The sequence below is a fragment of the Cebus imitator genome, unplaced genomic scaffold, assembly GCF_001604975.1.
Source record: "Cebus imitator isolate Cc_AM_T3 unplaced genomic scaffold, Cebus_imitator-1.0 Scaffold297, whole genome shotgun sequence".
Classification (NCBI taxonomy): Eukaryota; Metazoa; Chordata; class Mammalia; order Primates; family Cebidae; genus Cebus; species Cebus imitator.
In genome coordinates this window covers 2,006,710-2,027,143 of record NW_016107612.1, presented here as the reverse complement: position 1 = coordinate 2,027,143, position 20,434 = coordinate 2,006,710, and the positions used below count along the sequence as shown (strand labels likewise).

Here is a 20,434-nt window from a genome sequence, read left to right as displayed (position 1 = left end):
GGCCTGGCTTGAGGGCATGGGTCGGGAAGCTTAGCTTTCAAAAGAAACTCTGAGATTCTAGCCCTCCTAGTTCTGGTCGCAGGAGCAAGTCATAGGCCCCTAGACTCCAAAAATATCAGTTAAAAAGGATTCAGATTAGAAATCTACCTGTGGAATTCAAAAGGGACAGAATGATCATGTTGCTCCTGTTGCTTTCAAGAAAAAAAAAAAAAAAGATTTCCAATGAAATTTGAAAATGAAAGGCTGGCTAAGCACAGTGGCTCACACCTGTAATCCCAGCACTTGGGAAGGCCAAGGCAGGTGGATCACTTAAGCCCAGGAGTTCAAAACCAACCTGGGCAACGAGACCTTGTCTCTATAATTATTTTAAAATTTTAATTAGTTAGGCGAAGGCTGGGCGTGGTGGCTCATGTCTATAATCTCAGCACTTTGGGAGGCCGAGGTGGGCAGATCACCTGAAGTCAGGAGTTTGAGACAGCCTGGCTAATATGGTGAAAACCCATTTCTACTAAAATACGAAAGATTAGCCATGTGTGGTGGCACATGCCTGTAATCCCAACTACGCAGGAGGCTGAGGCAGGAGAATGGCTTGAGCCTGGGAGGCGGAGGTTGCAGTGAGCCGAGATCGTGCCATTGCACTCCAGCCTGGACAAAAGCGAAACCCCTCAAAAAGTAAATTTTAAAAACCCTCTCAAAAATCAAAAAATTAAAAATTAACTGGGTGTAGTGTAGTCGCAGCCTGTAGTCCCAGCTACTCGGGAGGCTGAGATGGAAGGATCGCCTGAGCCTGGAAGGTGAGGCTGTGGTGAGCTCTAATCATACCACTGCACTCCAGCCTGGGTGACAGAGTGAGACTCTGTCTCAAAAAAAGACAGGCCAAGCATAGTGAAGACAATGGGTTTGAGTCCTTGGTTTCTTGGGAGAGCACACTGGCAGAGACATCAGGGTGAAGGAACACATCTTGTGTCTGTTATCACAGGGCTGAATTTTTATTAGAATTACTGCTCCAGTTCGCGTTGATGCAGCAGGGCTGAGCTCCAGCTAAACCTGCACGGACAGATAAAGGGTTGAAGGAGATTTTTTTTTTTTATGAGAAGAGGGAGAGGGTAAGAAATTAAATCTCGCTCTTTTATCAGATAGTGACTACTGATCATGATTGCTTTTTCTGCCTTGGTTGCCAAGAAGCTCCAAGCTAAAATTGGACTTTTTCCTTCTTAAATAATTGCTGATCTTTCTGCTTTCTGTGTCATCTACTTCACTCTACCCTGATATAAGCCAGAGAAAATCATCCTCTCTCTGAACCCGTGTAACATTTTATCCAGGGATTTATGTCTTCATGACTTAGCTTGTTTTGGCCTTTGTTGGCCTTACCTCCTCTGATGAACTGTATGTTCCTGAGGGCGATAACCAACCATTATCCTTCTGTGTGTCCTTCAAAATAGCCAGATTGTGTTCAATGCATTATTAATATCTATAAGTGTGGAATGAATGTTGATTAAATAAATAGGGATTTTTTGTTGTTGTTGTTGAGATAGAGTCTTGCTTCTGTTGCCCAGGGTAGAGTGCAATGGCACAATCTGGGCTCACTGCAACCTCCGCCTCCCAGGTTCAAGTGATTCTCCTGTCCCAGTCTCCCCAGTAGCTGGGCTTACAGGTGCCTGCCACCACACCTGGCTAATTTTTGTGTTTTTAGTAGAGACAGGGTTTCGCCATGTTGGCCAGGCTAGTCTTGAACTCCTGACCTCATGATCCTCCCACCACGGCCTCCCAAAGTGCTAGGATTACAGGTGTGAGCCACCGTGCCCAGTGAGGTTTTTTTGTTTGTTTGTTTTTTGTTTTTAAGTCCATGAAGATAAAGGAACCAGGAGTCTTTCTTTTTTTGAGACAGGATCTCTATTATCCAGGCCAGAGCCAGGCAAACACGGTTCACTGCAGCCTCAACCTCCTGGGCTCAAGTGATCTTCCCACTTCAGCCTCCTGACTAGCAGGAACCATGAGCGTGCACCACCATGCCTGGCTAATTTTTAAAATTTTTTGTAGAGACAGGATCTCCCTATGTTGCCCAGGTTGGTCTTGGGCTCCTGGGCTCAAGCAGTCCTCCTGCCTCAGCCTCCAAAAGCGCTGGGATTACAGGCAGGAGCCACCTCACCTGGCTGGGAGTCCTTCCTTTAACAATGAAAATGTCTTAACTCATCATGCGTGTTTCTTTTTTTGCCTTAGCTATCGTTAGCTTCAGTGCTTTAATGTTCAACTGCTGTAACACTGCCCAGGTAGAGGGCCAGGACTGCAATACACATCCTTGTGTGTTCCTCAAGGGTCAGTTTCTATTTTATTTTATTTTTTTGAGATGGAGTCTCACTCTGTTGCCCAAGCTGGAGTGGAGTGGCACAATCTTGGCTCACTGCAACCTCCGCTCCCCGGTTCAAGTGATTCTCCTGCCTCAGCCTCCCAAGCAGCTGGGGTTACAGGAGCCTGCCACCACGCCTGGCTAATTTTCATATTTTTGGTAGAGATGGGGTTACACCATGTTGGCCAGGCTGGTCTCGAACTCCTGACCTTGTGATCTACCCACCTCAGCCTCCCAAAGTGCTGGGATTATAGGTGTGAGCCACTGCACCCGGCCTCAAGGCCCAGTTTCTCGGTCCTGGTTGGGGAAGAGATTGCAGTCCAGCCTCTGGCTTTCCAGGCCTTCTCAGTGCCCAGTACCTCCACTGTTGCTCTGCACCCCCTGCACTGTACAGGTTTTATGTCTATTCCCCTCTTCCCCATGAATATCAAGTCTGTGAGCCCCTTGTGGGCAGGGACCCAGATTCCTCCATTTGTACCCCTGGTCCTGGTGCTGTAGTGGTCTGGGGCAGCCATTGGTTGGGGATGATGTTGTATGGGTTCATCACTGTCTCAAAACCAGAGGAGCCACAACCCAGAGGAGGAAGCCGGCGGAGTTCTGGTATCGTTGCTGCAGCTGGTGTTGTGAATCAGGCCGACGAGCAGCGCATCCTCTTACCCGGCTATTTCACGACACCAGGGTTGCATCATACCCATCCTCTCCAGGCGAGCCTCGTGGGACCGGGCCGGACGCAAGGACCTGGGGATGGGGTGGGAGTGGGAGTCTGTGTGTGAAAGCTTGTCCTCTGTAGCCTGCTGGATCTCAGGCCAGACTGCTGTTCAGAATCACCTGGCAGCTTTTAACAAACACTGATGCCTGCCCCTCATCTCCTCTCTCCCAGGTCCATAGACTCTCCAGGGTGGGGCCCTGGAATCAGCATTTGTTAGCGGTTCCGGTGCGATGCCGAAGCTGTGAGTAGTCAAGGGAGGGCCCTGGAACTCACAGCCAGGGTCATTGCCTGTTCCAGCCTGACAGTTGCCATAGCCTTCAACTGGCCCTCCCTGGCCCCATTTCTTTTAACGCAACTGCTGCCCTGGGCCAGCTTTTCAGAAACAGATGGGGCCTGAGACCCCAGGACAAAAGCCAGGCTTCTTGCCCTAGCCTTCATGGCCTTCCCATCAGGGTTCTCTACTTGGAAACGATACAATCATTTCCCCCATGGAGCTCCCAGGTACCTCGTTCCTTTGAACTCTGCCCCACACAAATCTACATGCTGGTTCTGTCAGCTCTGCCTTCAGAAACTATCTCAGCTCCCAGCCCTTCCCATCATCCTGCCATCCCACAGCTGCTCCCCCAGCCTGGCTACAACACCACTGTCATGTACCTGTGGTGGCCCCTGACTAGTGTTTTCTTTTTTGTTTTTTGAAACGGAGTCTTACTCTGTCACCCAGGCTAAAGTGCAATGGCGAGATCTCGGCTCACTGCAACCCCTGCCTCAGGTGATTCTCCCACCTCAGCTTCCCAGGTATCTGGGACTACAGGCACCTGCCATCATGCCCGGCTAATTTTTGTATTTTTATAGAGACAGGATTTCACTGTATTGATCAGGCTGGTCTTAAACTCCTGATCTCAGGTGATCCACCCGCCTCAGCCTCCCAAAGTGCTGGGATTACAGGGGTGAGCCACAGCGCCCGGCCCCTGACTAGTCTTACCTAGCCTTTCTCCCTCACATCATTCTCTCAACAACAGCCAAAATGAGGTTGGAAAAATAAACCTGACCATCGTAGAATATATTAGGACACCTCTAGCCCCGGCCTATAATGCTGGATGTTCCCTTTCACAGGTCTCAAACACCATCTCCTTGATCCCTCTGCTCCGGCCACACAGGCCTCCTTGCTAGTCTGGAAGCCCTCGTCACCATCCTGCCACAGGGCCTTTGCACATGCTTTGCCCTCTGTCTGGAACCCCTGAGCTCATACCTGCTCATGTGCCGGTGGCTCTTCTCATGGTTGGAGCTTGGCTGGAATTCTCAAAGATGCCTAATGTACCATTCCTAAGAAAAGGTTTGTTTTCTTAACAGCATTTATCACTAAATGTATTCTAACAATTGCTTGTTTATTGATTGTCTCTCCCATTAGCATGTGAGCTCTGGGAGGGCAGGGTCTGTGTCTTGTTCCTTGTGGTGCCTCCCTTGCCTAGCACAGGGTGTGGTATGCAGTAGGCACTCAATAAATGCAGTGGACTGAAGAAACAATTGGACCCCTTTTAGCCTCATCTCCCACCATTTCTTCCCTTTTTTCTCCTACCCCACAGCACTACGTGGGCCCCAGTCCCACTGCCTCTCCCCCTGCACTGACCACATTCCTCCTGAGCTCCTTTCCCTCCTCTCCCCTTCCTCAGCTCCCCTGCATCCTCACCCACACACCTGCCCTCCCCTCTCCCTTATCTCTGGACAGCCTTCCTCCTCCGCTGGCCAGCTGCCTGATCTCCTTGCTGGTCTGTCTGCCAGGCTAGGCTGTGAGGTCCAGCGCTTGGTACACAGGAGGAGCACACTAAATGCTGTGCCTCTGTAGCCACAAAACAGGAGGCCCCGAGATTCCGAGGTTGCAGCAGGGCCTCCTGTCCTCACCATTTCAGGCCCTGCATCTGGGGTTTTCACTTCTCAGGAGTTTCCTGATGGCTGAGAGGTTCAGTTTCTTTGCTGCTCCTGTTCTGTCTGAGAGCCAGGAGATCCGAGGAGCCCACAGCACTCAGCCATGGGTGAGGGATGCCTTGGCACTGGTAGAGGTGTCATTTCCATTTTGCTGCTGCAGAGCTGAGGCTCTCCCAGGTCGGTTTCTTGCTCAAGGTCACACAGACACGGCCAGAACTGAGACTCTGTTTGGCCAAATCAAGGGCTTTGCTCCAGGCATAGAACCTCAGATCTATGGGCCTGGCCCGTGGGTTCTCCTGGAAGCCAGAGTCCTGAAAGATAGGGACTGTGTGTGACCCAGCACTGTGTCCCTACCAACCACCAAAGAGTGCCTCTGTAAACACTTCTGAAATTGATTAAATTCCATCCAAATGCAAGCATCCCCTTCCTGGGGATCTGTGCTTTGGGACAAGGTGTGTGACAGTCACTCAGCATGTCCTATTGATAAGCCCTCCCATGGGACCTGCTAAAACCCTATCTTACCCATAGAGAGGCAGAGGGGCAGGAAAGGTTTCTTGAAGCAGCAAATGTCCCCCTCCAGAGCAGAAGGGAGTTTGGAGCTGACTGCGCCAGGGTGTTCTGGAGGGAGGAGCAAGTGACTTGCCCAAGGTCACCCTTGGCAAGCACAGTCAGGGCCCCTCACTCTGCCCAGGACCACAGCACTGCTAGAAACCAGCCCGGGCCCCTTCAGGCTCCTTCCTCTGTGAGATCTTAATCAGGTATTTTCCATAGCTGCCCGGGGACAGGGTGTGAAGGAATATGAGCAGATAAAGAGCAGCTATGATTTCGCCAATCAAATGGCAGTTTAAGAGGGAAAGGAGTGATAAGATCTTCCCCGAGGGCCCCATGGGAGGAAATGAGCAGAGAGAGGCCTCCTCCACAAATCCTCTCCCCCAACAGAGCCAGGGTGGGGCCCTCAAGCCTTCAGCCACACTGGCAGATGCCGCTCTGAGGAAGGGCTGCGAATCCTGGGAAGGGGGTAGGGAGGCCTGGGGGTCATTAAGAGGTGCCCTGAGAAGATTTAAAAATTAACACATATGGTAAATGTATAAGCTTTGCAAAAAAAAAAAGTGCACAGTGATCGTAACCTTTGGGGTTTGTCATTGAGGTCCTGTTACCCTCAGCTCACCTCTAGATGCAAGACTAGAGGCCACATGCTGAGCTGGGAGAGCCTGGGGAGTGGCCACTTGCATGCGCCCCATTTGGGGTCATTCTGTCACTGTCAGCCAAGGATTTCCATGGAGCCGCGCTTTGCCCTCTTTGGTTCTTCATCTCCTTCGTAATTCAACAAGCATTTGTTAAATACTCATTTTTTCTTTCTTTTTTTTTGAGACAGGGTCTCGCTCTGTTGCCCAGGCTGGAGTACAGTGTTGTGATCTTGGCTCACCACAACCTCCGCCTCCCAGGTTCAAGCGTTTCTCCTGCCTCAGCCTCCCAAGTAGCTGGGACTATAGGCACGTGCCACCATGCCTGGCTAATTTTTTTTATTTTTTATTTTTAGTAGAGACGGGATTTCACTGTGTTAGCCAGGATGGTCTCAATCTCCTGACCTCATGATCCACCCGCCTCGGCCTCCCAGAGTGCTAGGATTACAGGCATGAGCCACTGTGTACTGTTTTGTTGCTTGGGAATATCACTGAACAAAACAGGGCCAGATCCCTGCCCTTGTGGGTCTAGCAAGGTGAATGAAATTTCTGTCTCCTCCCCAGAAAAATGCACTGAGGTATGAAAACTTATTCACGATTTTGTGGGACTCCTGGACCCTCATCTTAGAGGTGGATTCCCCAGCAGTGCTTGCTGCCCTACCCCAGGCTGGGCATTTCACCAACCCCTTCTGCCTGGCCCTACAACTGGGTGGCTACACTTGTGCCCGGCACCTCTGGACGAGGAGGAAGAGGGTCAGCAAGGGGGACAGAGTGAACCGGCCAGGCCTTCCTGTGAGTTCTCAGTCACCCAGTGCAGACTTGCTACTGGGGTCATGGAGCCCTAAGGACTTTGAGCACCTTGGAGCCAGTCCTCTGAGGGACCTGTGTGAACTCTGTGAGCCCAGGCCTGAGAGGCAGGGCTAGGAAGGGAGAGGAAGGGTGTCCCCCCATGTCCCTCCCAAGGATGACCAGAGCCAGAGCATAAGCCAAGCTCAGATATCCAGAGCTGGCGATGGCCTTTCTATTCCCTGCCTCCAGGAAGAGCAACTTATTATCTAAGAATCAGGTCAGGGATCCCCTTCTCCAGGAAGCCTTCCCTGGCTGTCCCTCCCCTAACCCTCCTCCAGGGACATCTGTCCCATCGCTACTCTCACTACACAGCTGGGCTGATCTGTTTCCATGTCAATTTCCTGAAGAACTCAGCCCCATCATGAGCACAGGCACAGAGCCCACCATGTGTGTCCTCAGTTTCTATCGCCACCCATGGCATGGTGGGTGGTCAGTAAAGGTTTGCTGGGTGAATGGCTGCAAGATGGAAAACTCTGCAGAGGTGACAAAGAGATCAGTGATTTTCTTGTGAGCCACTAGTTCACTCACTCCAGAGTAGCAGACTCCAAGATAGAGGAATGCGTGCAGGGCATTCCACAGGGAGACTCTTGGGGTTGGTACTTGTGGGTAGAAGGGAAGGAAGCAGGGCTGGGCAGAGGGATAAGTGAGTTTTGGTGTATACCCAAAGCCTCAGCTGGGGCAGGGCGCCAGGTCTTTATACCTAGATCCATCAGTCACTGAATGCTGGCCTTTCGGAGGAAAGGTGACCATAGGTGAGGCCAGATCACAGGGGCTGACACCGAGAGCCCTCACAATAGCTGGGAAAATACGCCCTCCATTGCTCCATTTCTGGCAACACATTAAGTGCGCACTCGCTCACTCATCTCTCGATACCCTGACCCACCTTTCATCCCCTGACAGCTCAAATTTCTTTTTTTTTTTTGTTTTGAGACAGGTTCGCTCTTGTTGCCCAGGCTGGAGTGCAATGGCGCGATCTCGGCTCACGGCAACCTCTGCTTCCCAGGTTCAAGCGATTCTCCTGAGTAGCTGGGATTAGAGGCGAGCGCCACCATGCCCGGCTGATTCTGTAATTTTTTTTTTTTTTTTTTTGAGACGGAGTTTCACTCTTGTTACCCAGGCTGGAGTGCAATGGCGCGATCTCGGCTCACCGCAACCTCCGCCTCCTGGGTTCAGGCAATTCTCCTGCCTCAGCCTCCCGAGTAACTGGGACTATAGGCACGTGCCACCATGCCCAGCTGATTTTTTGTATTTGTAGTAGAGACGGGGTTTCACCATATTGACCAGGATGGTCTCGATCTCTTGACCTCGTGATCCACCCGCCTCGACCTCCCAAAGTGCTGGGATTACAGGCGTGAGCCACCGCGCCCGGCCGATTCTGTATTTTTAGTAGATACGGGATTTCTCCATGTTGGTCAGGCTATTCTTGAACTCCCAACCTCAGGTGATCCACCTGCCTCAGCCCCCCAAAGTGCTGGGATTATAGGCATGAGCCACCGTGCCCAGCCAACAGCTCAAATTTCAACCACTGCCTCCCTGCAATGGCTTTGGCACTGCTGGTAACGAGAGTGCTTCTCCCCTGCCACTGTGCGTTCAAGGTGTGGCCTCAGAGTGCTTGCAAAATCAGGTCTGACCTGGCCCAGCACTGGGAGGGGGCAGCTCCCAAGGAGCTGGGGCGCCTTGTCTGGGATGGCTTCAGGAGCCGAGAAAGGCGCTGGCTCCCTAACTGACCCGCTGAGCTCTGGTTTGGAGTTACTTGTATATATACTGAGATGTCTCGAGGGACACACAGACATTGGAAGACAGGTTGGAGCTAGAGAGACTAACGTGTGTGTGTGTGTGTGTGTGTGTGTGTGTGTGTGTGTGTGTACACATCTTTTAAAGTGTTATACCAGCCAGGCGCAGTAGCTCATGCCTGCAATCCCAATGCTTTGGGAGGTGGGAGGCCAAGGTAGGAGACTCTAGTCCAGGAGTTTGAGACCAGCCTGGGTAACCAGGGTCGAGTGGCTGGGGTGACTAGAGACCCCATCTATACAAAAAGTAAAAACAAATTAGCCAAGCATGATGGTGTGTGCCTGTGGTCCCAGCGGCTTGGGAGGCTGAGGTGGGAGGATCCTTGAACTCTGGTGGTTGAGGCTGCAGTGAGCTGTGATTTTGCCACTGCCCTCTAGCCTGGGTGACAGAGCAAGACCCTGTCTCAAAAAAGGAAATTATATAATTAATCTATTCAAAACTACTAAATAATTTTTTTTTTTGAGGCAGAGTCTCACTCTCTCACCCAGGTGGAGTGTAGTGGTGCCCAGTGCAACCTTCACCTCCCGGGTTCAAGTGATTCTCCTGCCTCAGTCTCCAAAGTAGCTGGGGTTGCAGGCATCCAGCACCATGCCTGGCTAATTTTTGTTTTTTTTAGTAGAGAAAGGGTTTCGCCATGTTGGCCAGGCTGGTCTTGAACTCTTGACCTCAGGTGATCCACCCTCCTAGGCCTCCCAATACTAAGTAAAATTTTTAAGATCAAATAGTAATACGAGTGATTTTTGAGTTCTCATAGAGTAGGGCTCACAGTAGGTTCTCAGGTCACGAGGCTATCTCTAGGATCCCTTAGAGGGCCCCTCAGGGTCCTCTCTGACAACTGTTCCTTCTTGGGTCCTGGCTGGAGATCTCCGCCACCCCCAGACTCAGCAGAGCCACTCCAGGACTCAGGGCGTGGCTGGCTTTGGGCCAGCCCACCTCTCCAGATCCAAGGCAGGTCTCCTATCTCAGCAATCAAATGGTGCTCTGCCTCCGGCCCTGTCTGGAGACCCTGCTCACCAGCCACGGGCGGTTTAGGCCGACCTCCCCGCCTCCTCCTCAGCGCAGACACAGCCTATAAAACCACCCGGTGTGTGCTTGCCGACCCTAGCCCCTCCCTGGACACCCAGACCACAATGGCAGAACTGCCCGCCACAGAGACGCCTGGGGACCCCACTCTGTGCAGTGGGCGCTTCACCATCAGCACGCTGCTGAGCAGTGATGAGCCCTCACCACCAGCTGCCTACAACAGCAGCCACCCCAGCCACCTGACCCACAGCAGCACCTTCTGCATGCGCACCTTTGGCTACAACACCATCGACGTGGTGCCCGCGTACGATCATTATGCCAACAGCACCCAGCCTGGTGAGCCCCGGAAGGTCCGGCCCACACTGGCTGACCTGCACTCCTTCCTCAAGGTAAGTGCTGTCTTAGAAGACCAGCCACTTTCCTGCTGTGTGATCTCGACCCAGTTGCCTAGCCTCTCTGAGCCTCGGTCTGTTGTCTGCACTGTGGAGATGGAGGAGCGTCTTCCTCCTGGGTGGAGAGGCCCCTGTGAAATAGTGGAGCTGCAGAACTCTGGGCACATGTTGGAATTTGTATTAGCCGAACACTAGCACCCCAGAGGTAGAGTGGGAGGCCCAGAGAGGCAATGAGCTTCCAGTGAGTAGAGGCATGCAAGCAGGTTGCACACCCCTGAAAGAGACAGGGAAAGAAGGGCCTGGGAAGGTCCACCTCAGAGAGGGGGCTAGCCGGGTTTGCTGCCTGGGAGGCCAGACTGTGAAGAGTGGAGGGCTGGAAGCTGGATCATCATGACCCCTGTGGGGCCTCACTTTTCCTATATGACAATTGGGCAGAATTGTTCTTTCTTTCTTTATTTTTTGAGATGGAGTCTGGCTCTGTTGTCCAGGCTGGAGTACAGTGGTGCGATCTCGGCTCACTGCAACCTCCACCTCCTGGGTTCAAGCGATTCTCCTGCCTCAGCCCCCTGAGTAGCTGCGACTAAAGGCGCACACCACCACGCCCAGCTATTTTTTGTATTTTTAGTAGAGACAGGATTTCACTATGTAGGCCAGGCTGGTCTCGAACTCCTGACTTCAAATGATCTGCCCACCTTGGCCTCCCAAAGTGCTGGGATTACAGACGTGAGCCACTGCACCTGGCCCAGAATTGTTCTTGATACTGGGGCTGAGACTTATTAAATTCACAGGACTCTTCCCTACCTTAGAGCAAACCAAAACATGGCCCTTTCTCCATACTGAGATGAAGTGGCAGGAAGAAAGCCCCAGAGGAGGGAGTCAGTCACTTGGGGCACAAACCAGGAGACCTCCCAGTGCCGCAGAGGTAGAGCCTGGTTTCAAGAGCCAGCCCTCCAGGGACCAACTGTGTGGCCTTGGACAAGCTTTAACTTCTCCAGGGTGATAATAATCCCGTCCCCCGATATAAAGCTGGGTAACTGCCTAATTAGTTCCAAGGCCACTGCTCTCCCAGGGGGAGACGCTGTTATGAAACCGAGCACCCAAGGCCCCTCGGCTCACTGCAGCCTCCACCTCCTGGCTTCAAGAGGTGGATCCTCCTATGTCAGCCTCCCAAGTAGCTGGGACTACAGGTGCACACCACCATGCCTGGCTAATTTTTGTATTTCTTAGTAGAGACAGGGTTTCACTTTGTTGCCTAGTCTGGTCTTGAACTCTTGAGCTCAAACGGTCCACTGACGTTGGTCTCCCAAAGTGCTGGGACTACAGGTGTGAGCCACCATGCTCGGCCTGGGGAGCATTTTATTTATTTATTTTTATTATTTATTTATTTGTTTTTTTTGAGACGGAGTTTCACTCTTGTTACCCAGGCTGGAGTGCAATGGCGCGATCTCGGCTCACCGCAACCTCCGCCTCCTGGGTTCAGGCAATTCTCCTGCCTCAGCCTCCTCAGTAGCTGGGATTACAGGCACGCACCACCATGCCCAGCTAATGTTTTGTATTTTTAGTAGAGACGGGGTTTCACCATGTTGACCAGGATGGTCTCGATCTCTTGACCTCGTGATCCACCCGCCTCAGCCTCCCAAAGTGCTGGGATTACAGGCTTGAGCCACCGCGCCCGACCTGGGGAACATTTTAAAAGCCCCTCAAGCAGCTCTACACCCTGTGAGCTGAGGGGTCAGGGGGTGCCCAGTATGGAGTACAGTGGTACAGATCAGTGAGCTGGACGCAGAGATGCCGTCCCTAGCAATGCTACCTGCCTGACTCGTGGTCTCTTGGCTGCCAGCAGGAAGGCAGACACCTGCATGCCCTGGCCTTTGACAGCCGGCCCAGCCACGAGATGACCGACGGGCTGGTGGAAGACGAGGCAGGCACCAGCAGCGAGAAGAACCCTGAAGAGCCTGTGCGCTTCGGCTGGGTCAAGGGGGTGATGGTGAGTGGGGTGTGGGTAGGTGCTTGATGTCCAGAAATGGGAGGGGAGGCAGAGCTCCATCCAGGCTCAGCTCTGACTCTCAAGCCCTGGTGGGACTTCAGTTTCCCCATCTGTACAGTGAATTCAATGAGTTAATAAATCAATAGATAATAGATCAATGCCTGCCAGGGAGTTATTAGAAGAAACTGTGTTTCCCTAAAAAGCCACCAGGGGGCTGCACTAAACGCCGAAATCCGTGAACGTGTTTTTCCCCTTCATGAAGGGAAGAAAAAGGTTTGCTGTAGTGTGGAGCAGGATTAAGTCTCCAGACAGCAAAGAATCAAGTACACTTGGCTTTGGAGACATTATGGGACTTTACGGAGGGGAATTCATGGGATGTTGAAGGCATTAGCCCTACTCTGGGAGGCAGGAGGCTGGGGTTCTGATCTTAACTGCCAACTGGCTGTGCCTCCATTTCTTCCTCTGAACCTTGAGCCCCTCCTGATCCCCGGAGTCTCATATTCAGAGCTGGGATCTCTCTCCCGGGCTGTGTTGTCAGAGCTCGGAACGGCCCTGAAACTTGGTGGGGCCAGCGACCACCCCAGCCCCTCCCGGTTGGAAGCTTCAGCCTCCATTTCGGCTTCTGGCTTCGCTTTAAATTTGGAAGCTGAAGTCACAGCCACCTGAGCTCTGATATCTGCTCATACATGGGGCACTGGCTCAGCTGGCATTTGCTGAGCTCCCTGTAAATGCCAGGCTCTGGGTCAACTGCCGGCCACTCGGGCCATGATGGGGGCTGGCAGACACAAGATCCCGGGCTTGGGATGGATAGAGTGATGGGGGACAGTGCTCATAGCCCAGTGTCAGGCCTCAGTGGGAGGACAGGAAAGTAGGTGAGAGGGACAGGTGGGTCTCCGGGTGCCTCTCACCCTCCTGCCCCATAGAACCAGACTCAGAACCTATTGAAGTGGGTGAAGAAGGGACGCAGGTGTCCCCAGGGCCTAGGTACTCGAAACCCTGCCATAGCCAGGGACAGGGACCTGTGCATTTAGCCTTGGGGTGTACACTCAGGTGGCCTCTGACCCCCCTCTCCTCGCAGATCCGTTGCATGCTCAACATTTGGGGCGTGATCCTCTACCTGCGGCTGCCCTGGATTACGGCCCAGGCAGGCATCGGTGAGTACCCCTCTGGGGTAGAGGAGGGAGGGCATGCTCGAACCCTGTTCTTCTCAGGCCCCGAGGGTGCAGGATTAAACCTGAGCTGCACAGACCAAGGGCCAGGCCTGCTCCTCCCTGGTGCAGCCTCGGTCCCCTGCAGCGACAGAGGCATGCTGTCAAGGTGGCACGGAGAGGCACGCTGGACGTGGTGTCAGCAGGTATAAGGGCTGTTTGCCCTCGGTAAGCCACTTAACCTCTCGAAGCCCATTTCTATCCCAAAGCATGCAGGTTAGAAAGCTGCACTCTGGCCAGGCACTGTGGCTCACGCCTGTAATCCCAGCGCCTTGGGAGGCCAAGGCAAGTGGATCACGAGGTCAGGAGTTCAAGACCAGCCTGGCCAAGATGGTGAAACCCTGTATCTACTAAAAATATAAAAAATGGCAGGCACCTGTAATCCCAGCTATTTGGGAGGCTGAGGCAGGAGAATCATTTGAACCCACGAGGTGGAGGTTGCAGTGAGCCAAGATCATACCACTGCACTCCAGCCTGGGTGACAGAGTGAGACTCCTGTCTCAAAAATAAAAATAAAAATAAATTAAGCTGCATTCTGGACAGAACAGTGCTCAGATGCTAGCTCTGTACCCCGCTGTGTGACTTTGGGCAAGTTTCTTAACCTCTCTGAGCCCTGGATTCCTCATTAGGAAAATGGGGGTGATAACAGAACCTACCTCACAGAGCCGTTGTGGGATTTATATGAGGCAGGTAAAAACACAGCACGGATTTGGCTTCCAGAGGTGATCATGGTGTGGAACTGCTACTTAATATTTTTATTTAAAAAAAGGTGGCTTCCCCTCCATACCTAACAATCCCAGAGATGCTAGTTCAAGGGCTCCCTGGCTATTCGGAGCATGCCAGGAGATAGATAGACACCCATTTTTCAGATGAGAAAACAGGCTCAGAGAAGGGAGGTGAACTTAGGCGGCATGGTGAATGAGTAGGCAAGCGGCTCCTCCCCCCGGGAAATGCCCTGACTACCTTTGGGTGTCCCCGCAGTCCTGACCTGGATCATCATCCTGTTGTCGGTCACGGTGACCTCCATCACAGGCCTCTCCATCTCGGCCATCTCCACCAACGGCAAGGTCAAGTCAGGTGGGCCATCCCCCTTCCCACCAAGGCCCTCCTCTCGTGGGCTCCTCATCCTGGGAACAGGACTGCAGACTGCCCCAACCCAATGGGATACCCCAGCCGCTCCTGTGATTCCGGGACAGGGCTGTAGACAGGCTGTCTACACCATGAGATGGCCTTGGCTGTCTCCGACTCCATGGGTCCCTTGGCCACTCTCTCCTGGCCTCTGCCTTCCCGAATCTGCCCCAGCCAACCGACCCCTCTGGTTTCATGCTTCCTGGCTCTGCCCTCATAGGTGGCACCTACTTCCTCATCTCCCGGAGTCTGGGCCCAGAGCTCGGGGGCTCCATCGGCCTCATTTTTGCTTTCGCCAACGCCGTGGGTGTGGCCATGCACACTGTGGGCTTTGCAGAGACCGTGCGGGACCTGCTCCAGGTGAGGCTGGGGGCTGGACCCTGGGTAGAGGGATCCGGCAGCCCACTGCACTCTCCTCCCCGCTATCTGGGCTGGGCCCACCTGCTCCCTGCCTGACCTCACCTATCAGCAACCACAGCCTGATCACTGTGGGTGAGAGTGACAGTCTCATCAAATAGAGACCATTCCTTTCCCACAAGTCCCCTTTGGGGGTGTGTGTTGCCTTTAGGGCCACGTTGTCCAGGCCCGTGAAGCAGCTGCTTTGGGGACTCGATGGCAGGGGTGGTGCTTGAGTTAGCTCCGTCTTAGCAGAGCGCACCCCACAGGAGGTGCCTCCTGGGTGGGCGGAGTCTGGGGGGGTGGGGAGTTCAGAGCGTGGCTTCCAGCCTGGCTCATTTTCCCTCCCCAGGAGTATGGGACACCCATCGTGGACCCCACTAATGACATCCGCATCATCGGCGTGGTCTCCGTCACTGTGCTGTTGGCCATCTCCCTGGCTGGCATGGAGTGGGAGTCCAAGGTGAGGAGGACATGGAGGAGGGGGACACAGAGGTGGTCACATGGAGACTCGGGGGTCTCCAGGCCTGGGCCCTCCCTGGCCCTCTGCCTTTTCTTTTCTTTTTTCTTTTCTTTTCTTTTACTTTTTCTTTTTTTTTGAGACAGAATCTTGCTTCGCACCCAGGCTGGAGTGCAGTGGCATGATCTTGGCTCACTGCAACCTCTGCCTGCCAGGTTCAAGTGATTCTTGAGCCTCAGCCTCCTGAGTAGCTGGGATTACAGGCAACGCCACCATACCTGGCTAATTTTGGTATTTTTTATAGAGACAGGGTTTCACCATGTTGGCCAGGCAGGTCTCAAACTCCTGACATCAGGTGATCCGCCCACCTCAGCCTCCCAAATCTCTTTTTTTTCTGAGACAGAGTCTCCCTCTTGTTGCCCAGGCTGGAGTACAGTGGTGCAATCTCGATTCTCAAGGTTCAAGCGATTCTCCTGCCTCAGTCTCCTCAGTGGCTGGGATCACAGGCGTGTGCCCACCACCGTGCCTGGCTAATTTTGTATTTTTAGTAGAGGCGGGGTTTGATCATGCTGCCCAGGCTGGTCTTGAACTCCTGACCTCAGATGATCCACCTGCCTTGGCCTCCCAAAGTGCTGGGATTACAGGCATGAGCCACCGCCTCCAGCCCAAAGCTCTTCTTACTTTAAATTCATCTTCCTTATTTATCAGCCAAGACAAGAGGCTTTGGTGGTCTTGTTCTCTGCTATATTCCCAGCTCCTTGAACAGAGCCTGCTGTATAATGTGTGATGAATGAATGAGTGAGTGAATAACAGGGTCTGGGCAAATCATTTTCTGGTGGGGCTTCCCAAAGAGGTAGAACCAGAATAATTGACCTGTGGGGTCCTTCGTCCCCCAGGCCCAGGTGCTGTTCTTCCTTGTCATCATGGTCTCCTTTGCCAACTACTTGGTGGGGACGCTGATCCCCCCATCTGAGGACAAGGCCTCCAAAGGCTTCTTCAGCTACCGGGGTATGTGCAGACCGGGGCCCTGACCATGGCTCTGGGGACAGGGAGTGTCTGCCCAGGAATCTGGCCCATGGTGTGGACACTGGGAGGTTGGGATTCCCCAATCCCATGATCAGGGGCTGCCTGCCCAGTGGGTCCCACCGAGCGGGGTCAAGCCCTCCACGTGAGCCTTACTCAGGCCTTGCTTTTGCAGGGGACATTTTTGTCCAGAACTTGGTGCCTGACTGGCGGGGCCCAGATGGCACCTTCTTTGGAATGTTCTCCATCTTCTTCCCCTCAGCCACGGGCATCCTCGCAGGGGCCAACATCTCCGGTGACCTCAAGGTGAGAAGAATGCCCATCCATCCCATGTCCCAGCACTGCAGGGGGCAGTGAGCAGAATCCTGCTCCCTGCTCTACTGACATCTGCCTCTGGGCACTGAGACCCAGGAGGCAGGGCCTCTAAAATCCAGTCCAGTCCTACTCAGCTCAGTTCAACCCAGTCCAACCAATTCTATTCCATTCTGCGGTTGTTTATGAAGATCAGCTGCATTCTAGGTTTTGAGGGGCACCGCAAAATGGCTAGGCTCCTCCCTAGTTTCCAGAACTGTCAGCCTTAGGGGAAGACTGGCCCAGCTGTGACCTTAAGAACTCAGCCTTGCTCACGCACATCTTCGCTGGGCTGACATCCTCCCAGGGCTCTCCATTGCCTTGCTGCAGGCAGGCTTCTTAGCTCGGCATTCAAGGCTCCAGCCCGTCTGTCCAGCCTCACCCCTGACCAGTGCCACCCTTATGAGCCTGCTTCAGCCCTGAGACTGCTGCTTTGCCCACGTTACCCTGTCCCTCCTCCACGCCTTCGCCTATGCTGCGCTCTCTACCTGCAATTCCCTATACTGGCTTTTTTTACCCTCAAAGTTCTGTTCTGCTTCTCTTTCTTTTTTTTTTTTCTTTCTTTTTCTTCTTCTTTTTTTTTTTTTTTTGAAACAGAGTTTACCTCTTTTTGCCCAGGCTGGAGCAGTGGTGTAATCTCGGCTCACTGCAACCTCTGCTTCCCGGATTCAAGCGATTCTCCTGCCTCAGCCTCCCAAGTAGCTGGGATTACAGGGATACGCCACCACAGCCTGGCTAATTTTTATATGTTTTAGTAGAGACGGGGTTTCACTATGTTGGCCAGGCTGGTCTCCAACTTCTGACCTAAAGTGATCCACCCGCCTTGGCTTCCCAGGAGTGCTGGAATTACAGGCGTGAGCCACGGTGCCGGGCCTTTTTTTTTTTTGAGATGACCTCTCACTCTCTCCCAGGCTGAAGGGCAGTGCAGTGGCGTGATCTCAGCTCACTGCAACCTCCGCCTCCCAGGTTCAAGTGATTCTCGTGCTTCAGCCTCCAGAGTAGCTAGAACTACAGGCACCTGCCACTATGCCTGGCTAATGTTTGTATTTTTAATAGTGACGGGGGTTTCACCATGTTGGCCGGGCTGGTCTCGAACTCCTGACCTCAAGTGATCTGCCCTCCCAAAGTTCTGGGATTACAGGCATGAGCCACTGCACCTGGCCTGTTTCAAATACCTCCTTCAACTATCATCTCTACCAGCCCTTCCTTCAGCGCCATGGTTTCCCCAGCAAAATGATGTCTGGCCAAACATATCTGTTGCCCAGCATCTGGAGAACTGAGGCTTGCCTGCATCTCTCTATTCCCTCCCAGCTCGGAGCCTGGCGCATACTAGGTGCTCCGTACATGATTGGTGACTGAATTGTGGTGAAATGCAGTGTTTGAGCAGTGGCACAAAGTGCTGCATCGTGGGGGAGGAGAGACTAATGTTGGCAGGGGCTCCAGCAGAATTTCTGGGTGCAGGAGGCTCCAGAGCTGGGTTTTGAAAGATGGGAAGCCGGTGGAGGCTTTGCTCAAAGGAGGTGGCAGGCAAGCAAGGGTGATGAGTGGGGAGCTAGCCCCCTGCTGGACACCACAGCTAACCCCCACCCTCAACTTCCAGTCACTCCTTGACGCATTTTCTTAAGCGAAGTAAGAACTGTGCATTGGGCCAGGCACAGCGGCTCATCCGTATAATCCCAGTACTTTGGGAGACTGGGACAGGTGGATCACTTGAGGTCAGGAGGTCGAGACCAGCCCGGCCAATATGGTGAAACTATGTTTTAGTCTCCACTAAAAACACAAAAATTATCTGGGCGTGGTGGCACGCACCCGTAATCCCAGCTACTTGGGAAGCTGAGGCAGGAGAATTGCTTGAACCCAGGAGGTGGAGGTTGCAGTGAGCCGGAATTGTGCCACTGCACTCCAGCCTGGGCAACAAGAGTGAAACTCCATCTCAAAAAAAAAAAGAAAAAGGAAAAGGAAAGAAAAGAACCGTGCATGGAGGCGATTGTGAAGCCAGGCTGGCTTTAACCAGCCTGGAAATTGCAGAATAGGTGTTGGTCTGCTCCTCTCCTTTGTCTGGGGAATGGCTGGCAGAGGCCTGGTCTGTGTGTCCTGAGGTCCCGCGGAGGCTGGGCCTGTGCTCAGACAGCCTGGATTCCAAGGAGCCTCGTTACATAATTGCCTGGGAATTTATCTGCCTTATCCATCTTCTTAGGTTATCAACCGGCTGGTGTCAGCTGTCTGGAAACTGGGTGGGGCCAGCACCTGCACTCTGTCCTAAATGGTCCCAAGCCGTAAGGGTCCCTTGGCTGTTGGATGTCCTCACCCATCCTGTGGGAGCATCCTCAGCAGCAGAGCCACCGTGTGTGGAGCCTTCACTGTGACACTTTGGGCAAGATCCTTTAAAACTCCCTGAGCCTCAGCTTCCCCAATTCTAAAATGGGACTAGTACAGCCCCTGCACTGCAGGTCAGTGGAGAGGATTCCATGCACTAATTCATGTAAAATGCAGTGCTTAGAACAGTGCCCGGCTTGCAAGAGGAGCTAAGAGCTTCTTGTCATCATTGTCATTTTTACCACGATATAGACAAGCAAGCCAAGGTCATAGAGGTTCAGGGGCCTGCCCAGGACTACGGAGGTGGCAGAGGAGCCCGAGTGCCAGTTTCTTTTCTTTTCTTTTCTATTTTATTTTTTGAGATGGAGTTTCACTCTTGTTGCCTAGGCTGGAGTGCAATGGTGCAATCTCAGCTCGCTGCGACATTCAAGTGATTCTCCTGCCTCAGCCTACCAAGTAGCTGGGATTACAGGGATGTGCCACCACACCCAGCTAATTTTGTGTTTTTAATAGTGACAGGGTTTCTCCACGTTGGTCAGGCTGGTCTCAAACTCCTGACCTCAGGTGATCTGCCTGCCTCGACCTCCCAAAGTGTTGGGATTACAGGTATGAGCCACCGCACCCTGCCTGAGTACCAGTTTCTAAAACAGGGAGACCTCAACTGCATCACAATTTCATCATTCAACAAATATTTTTTGTCTAGCCTCAGGCCACATCCCTGTTCACAATACTGCCCCCACCCCAACAGCTCACATTTATGGGCACTTGTCACATGCCAAGTTATTTGCTTATTTTACAGATGGGGAAACTGAGGCTCAGGGGTGTTAAGGGGCTTCTCCCAGTGCACACAGCAGGGAAGAGTCTAACTTGGTTAAATTCCCAGGCAGCAATCTCAAAGGCAGGCACATCCAGGTCCACATCTCAGCCCACCTCTACCCAGCTCACCTCTTCCCCGCCCGCCCCTTCCCAGCGCATCCAAGGGCTGAGATCTCAGATTTAGATGCAGGAGGCAGGGTGGGGGTTGATGGCTGACATATTTGTGTTTTTACCACCAGTTGGGTGCCTTAAAAACACCTGTATTCTCTCCCAGTTCAGGAGGTTAAAAGTCTGGAACCCAGGTGTTGGCAGGACCAAGCTCCCCCTGAAAGCCCAGGGGAGAACACTTCCTTGCCTCTTCCTAATTTCTGGTGGCTGCTGACAGTGGCTTTCCTTGGCTGGCAACCACATCAGTCCAATCTCTGTCTCTGTCTCATGTGGCCTTCTTTATTCTGTGGGTCCTTTCCTCCCAAGGACACCAGTCATTGCATGCGGGGCCCACCCTCATCCAGTATGACGTCATCTTCACTA

At 52.9% G+C, this 20,434-nt stretch overlaps 1 protein-coding gene across 2 annotated transcripts in view; it reads left to right on the top strand.

The window, feature by feature from the left end:
* The first annotated feature begins 12,980 nt into the window (after positions 1–12,980).
* The window catches only part of SLC12A3 (solute carrier family 12 member 3), a 45,721-nt gene continuing 38,267 nt past the window's right edge, over positions 12,981–20,434 (top strand). Inside the window, exons 1-7 of one of the 2 annotated variants that reach the window (XM_037729311.1) lie at positions 12,981–13,073; positions 13,284–13,359; positions 14,395–14,490; positions 14,762–14,901; positions 15,290–15,400; positions 16,294–16,405; positions 16,596–16,726. In XM_037729311.1, the coding sequence (XP_037585239.1) occupies positions 13,293–13,359; positions 14,395–14,490; positions 14,762–14,901; positions 15,290–15,400; positions 16,294–16,405; positions 16,596–16,726 (657 nt within the window). In that variant the 5' untranslated portion in view covers positions 12,981–13,073; positions 13,284–13,292. Of the gene's footprint in view, positions 13,074–13,094; positions 13,190–13,283; positions 13,360–14,394; positions 14,491–14,761; positions 14,902–15,289; positions 15,401–16,293; positions 16,406–16,595; positions 16,727–20,434 lie in introns of those variants that run through there. The other variant, XM_037729312.1, reaches the window with a different exon arrangement.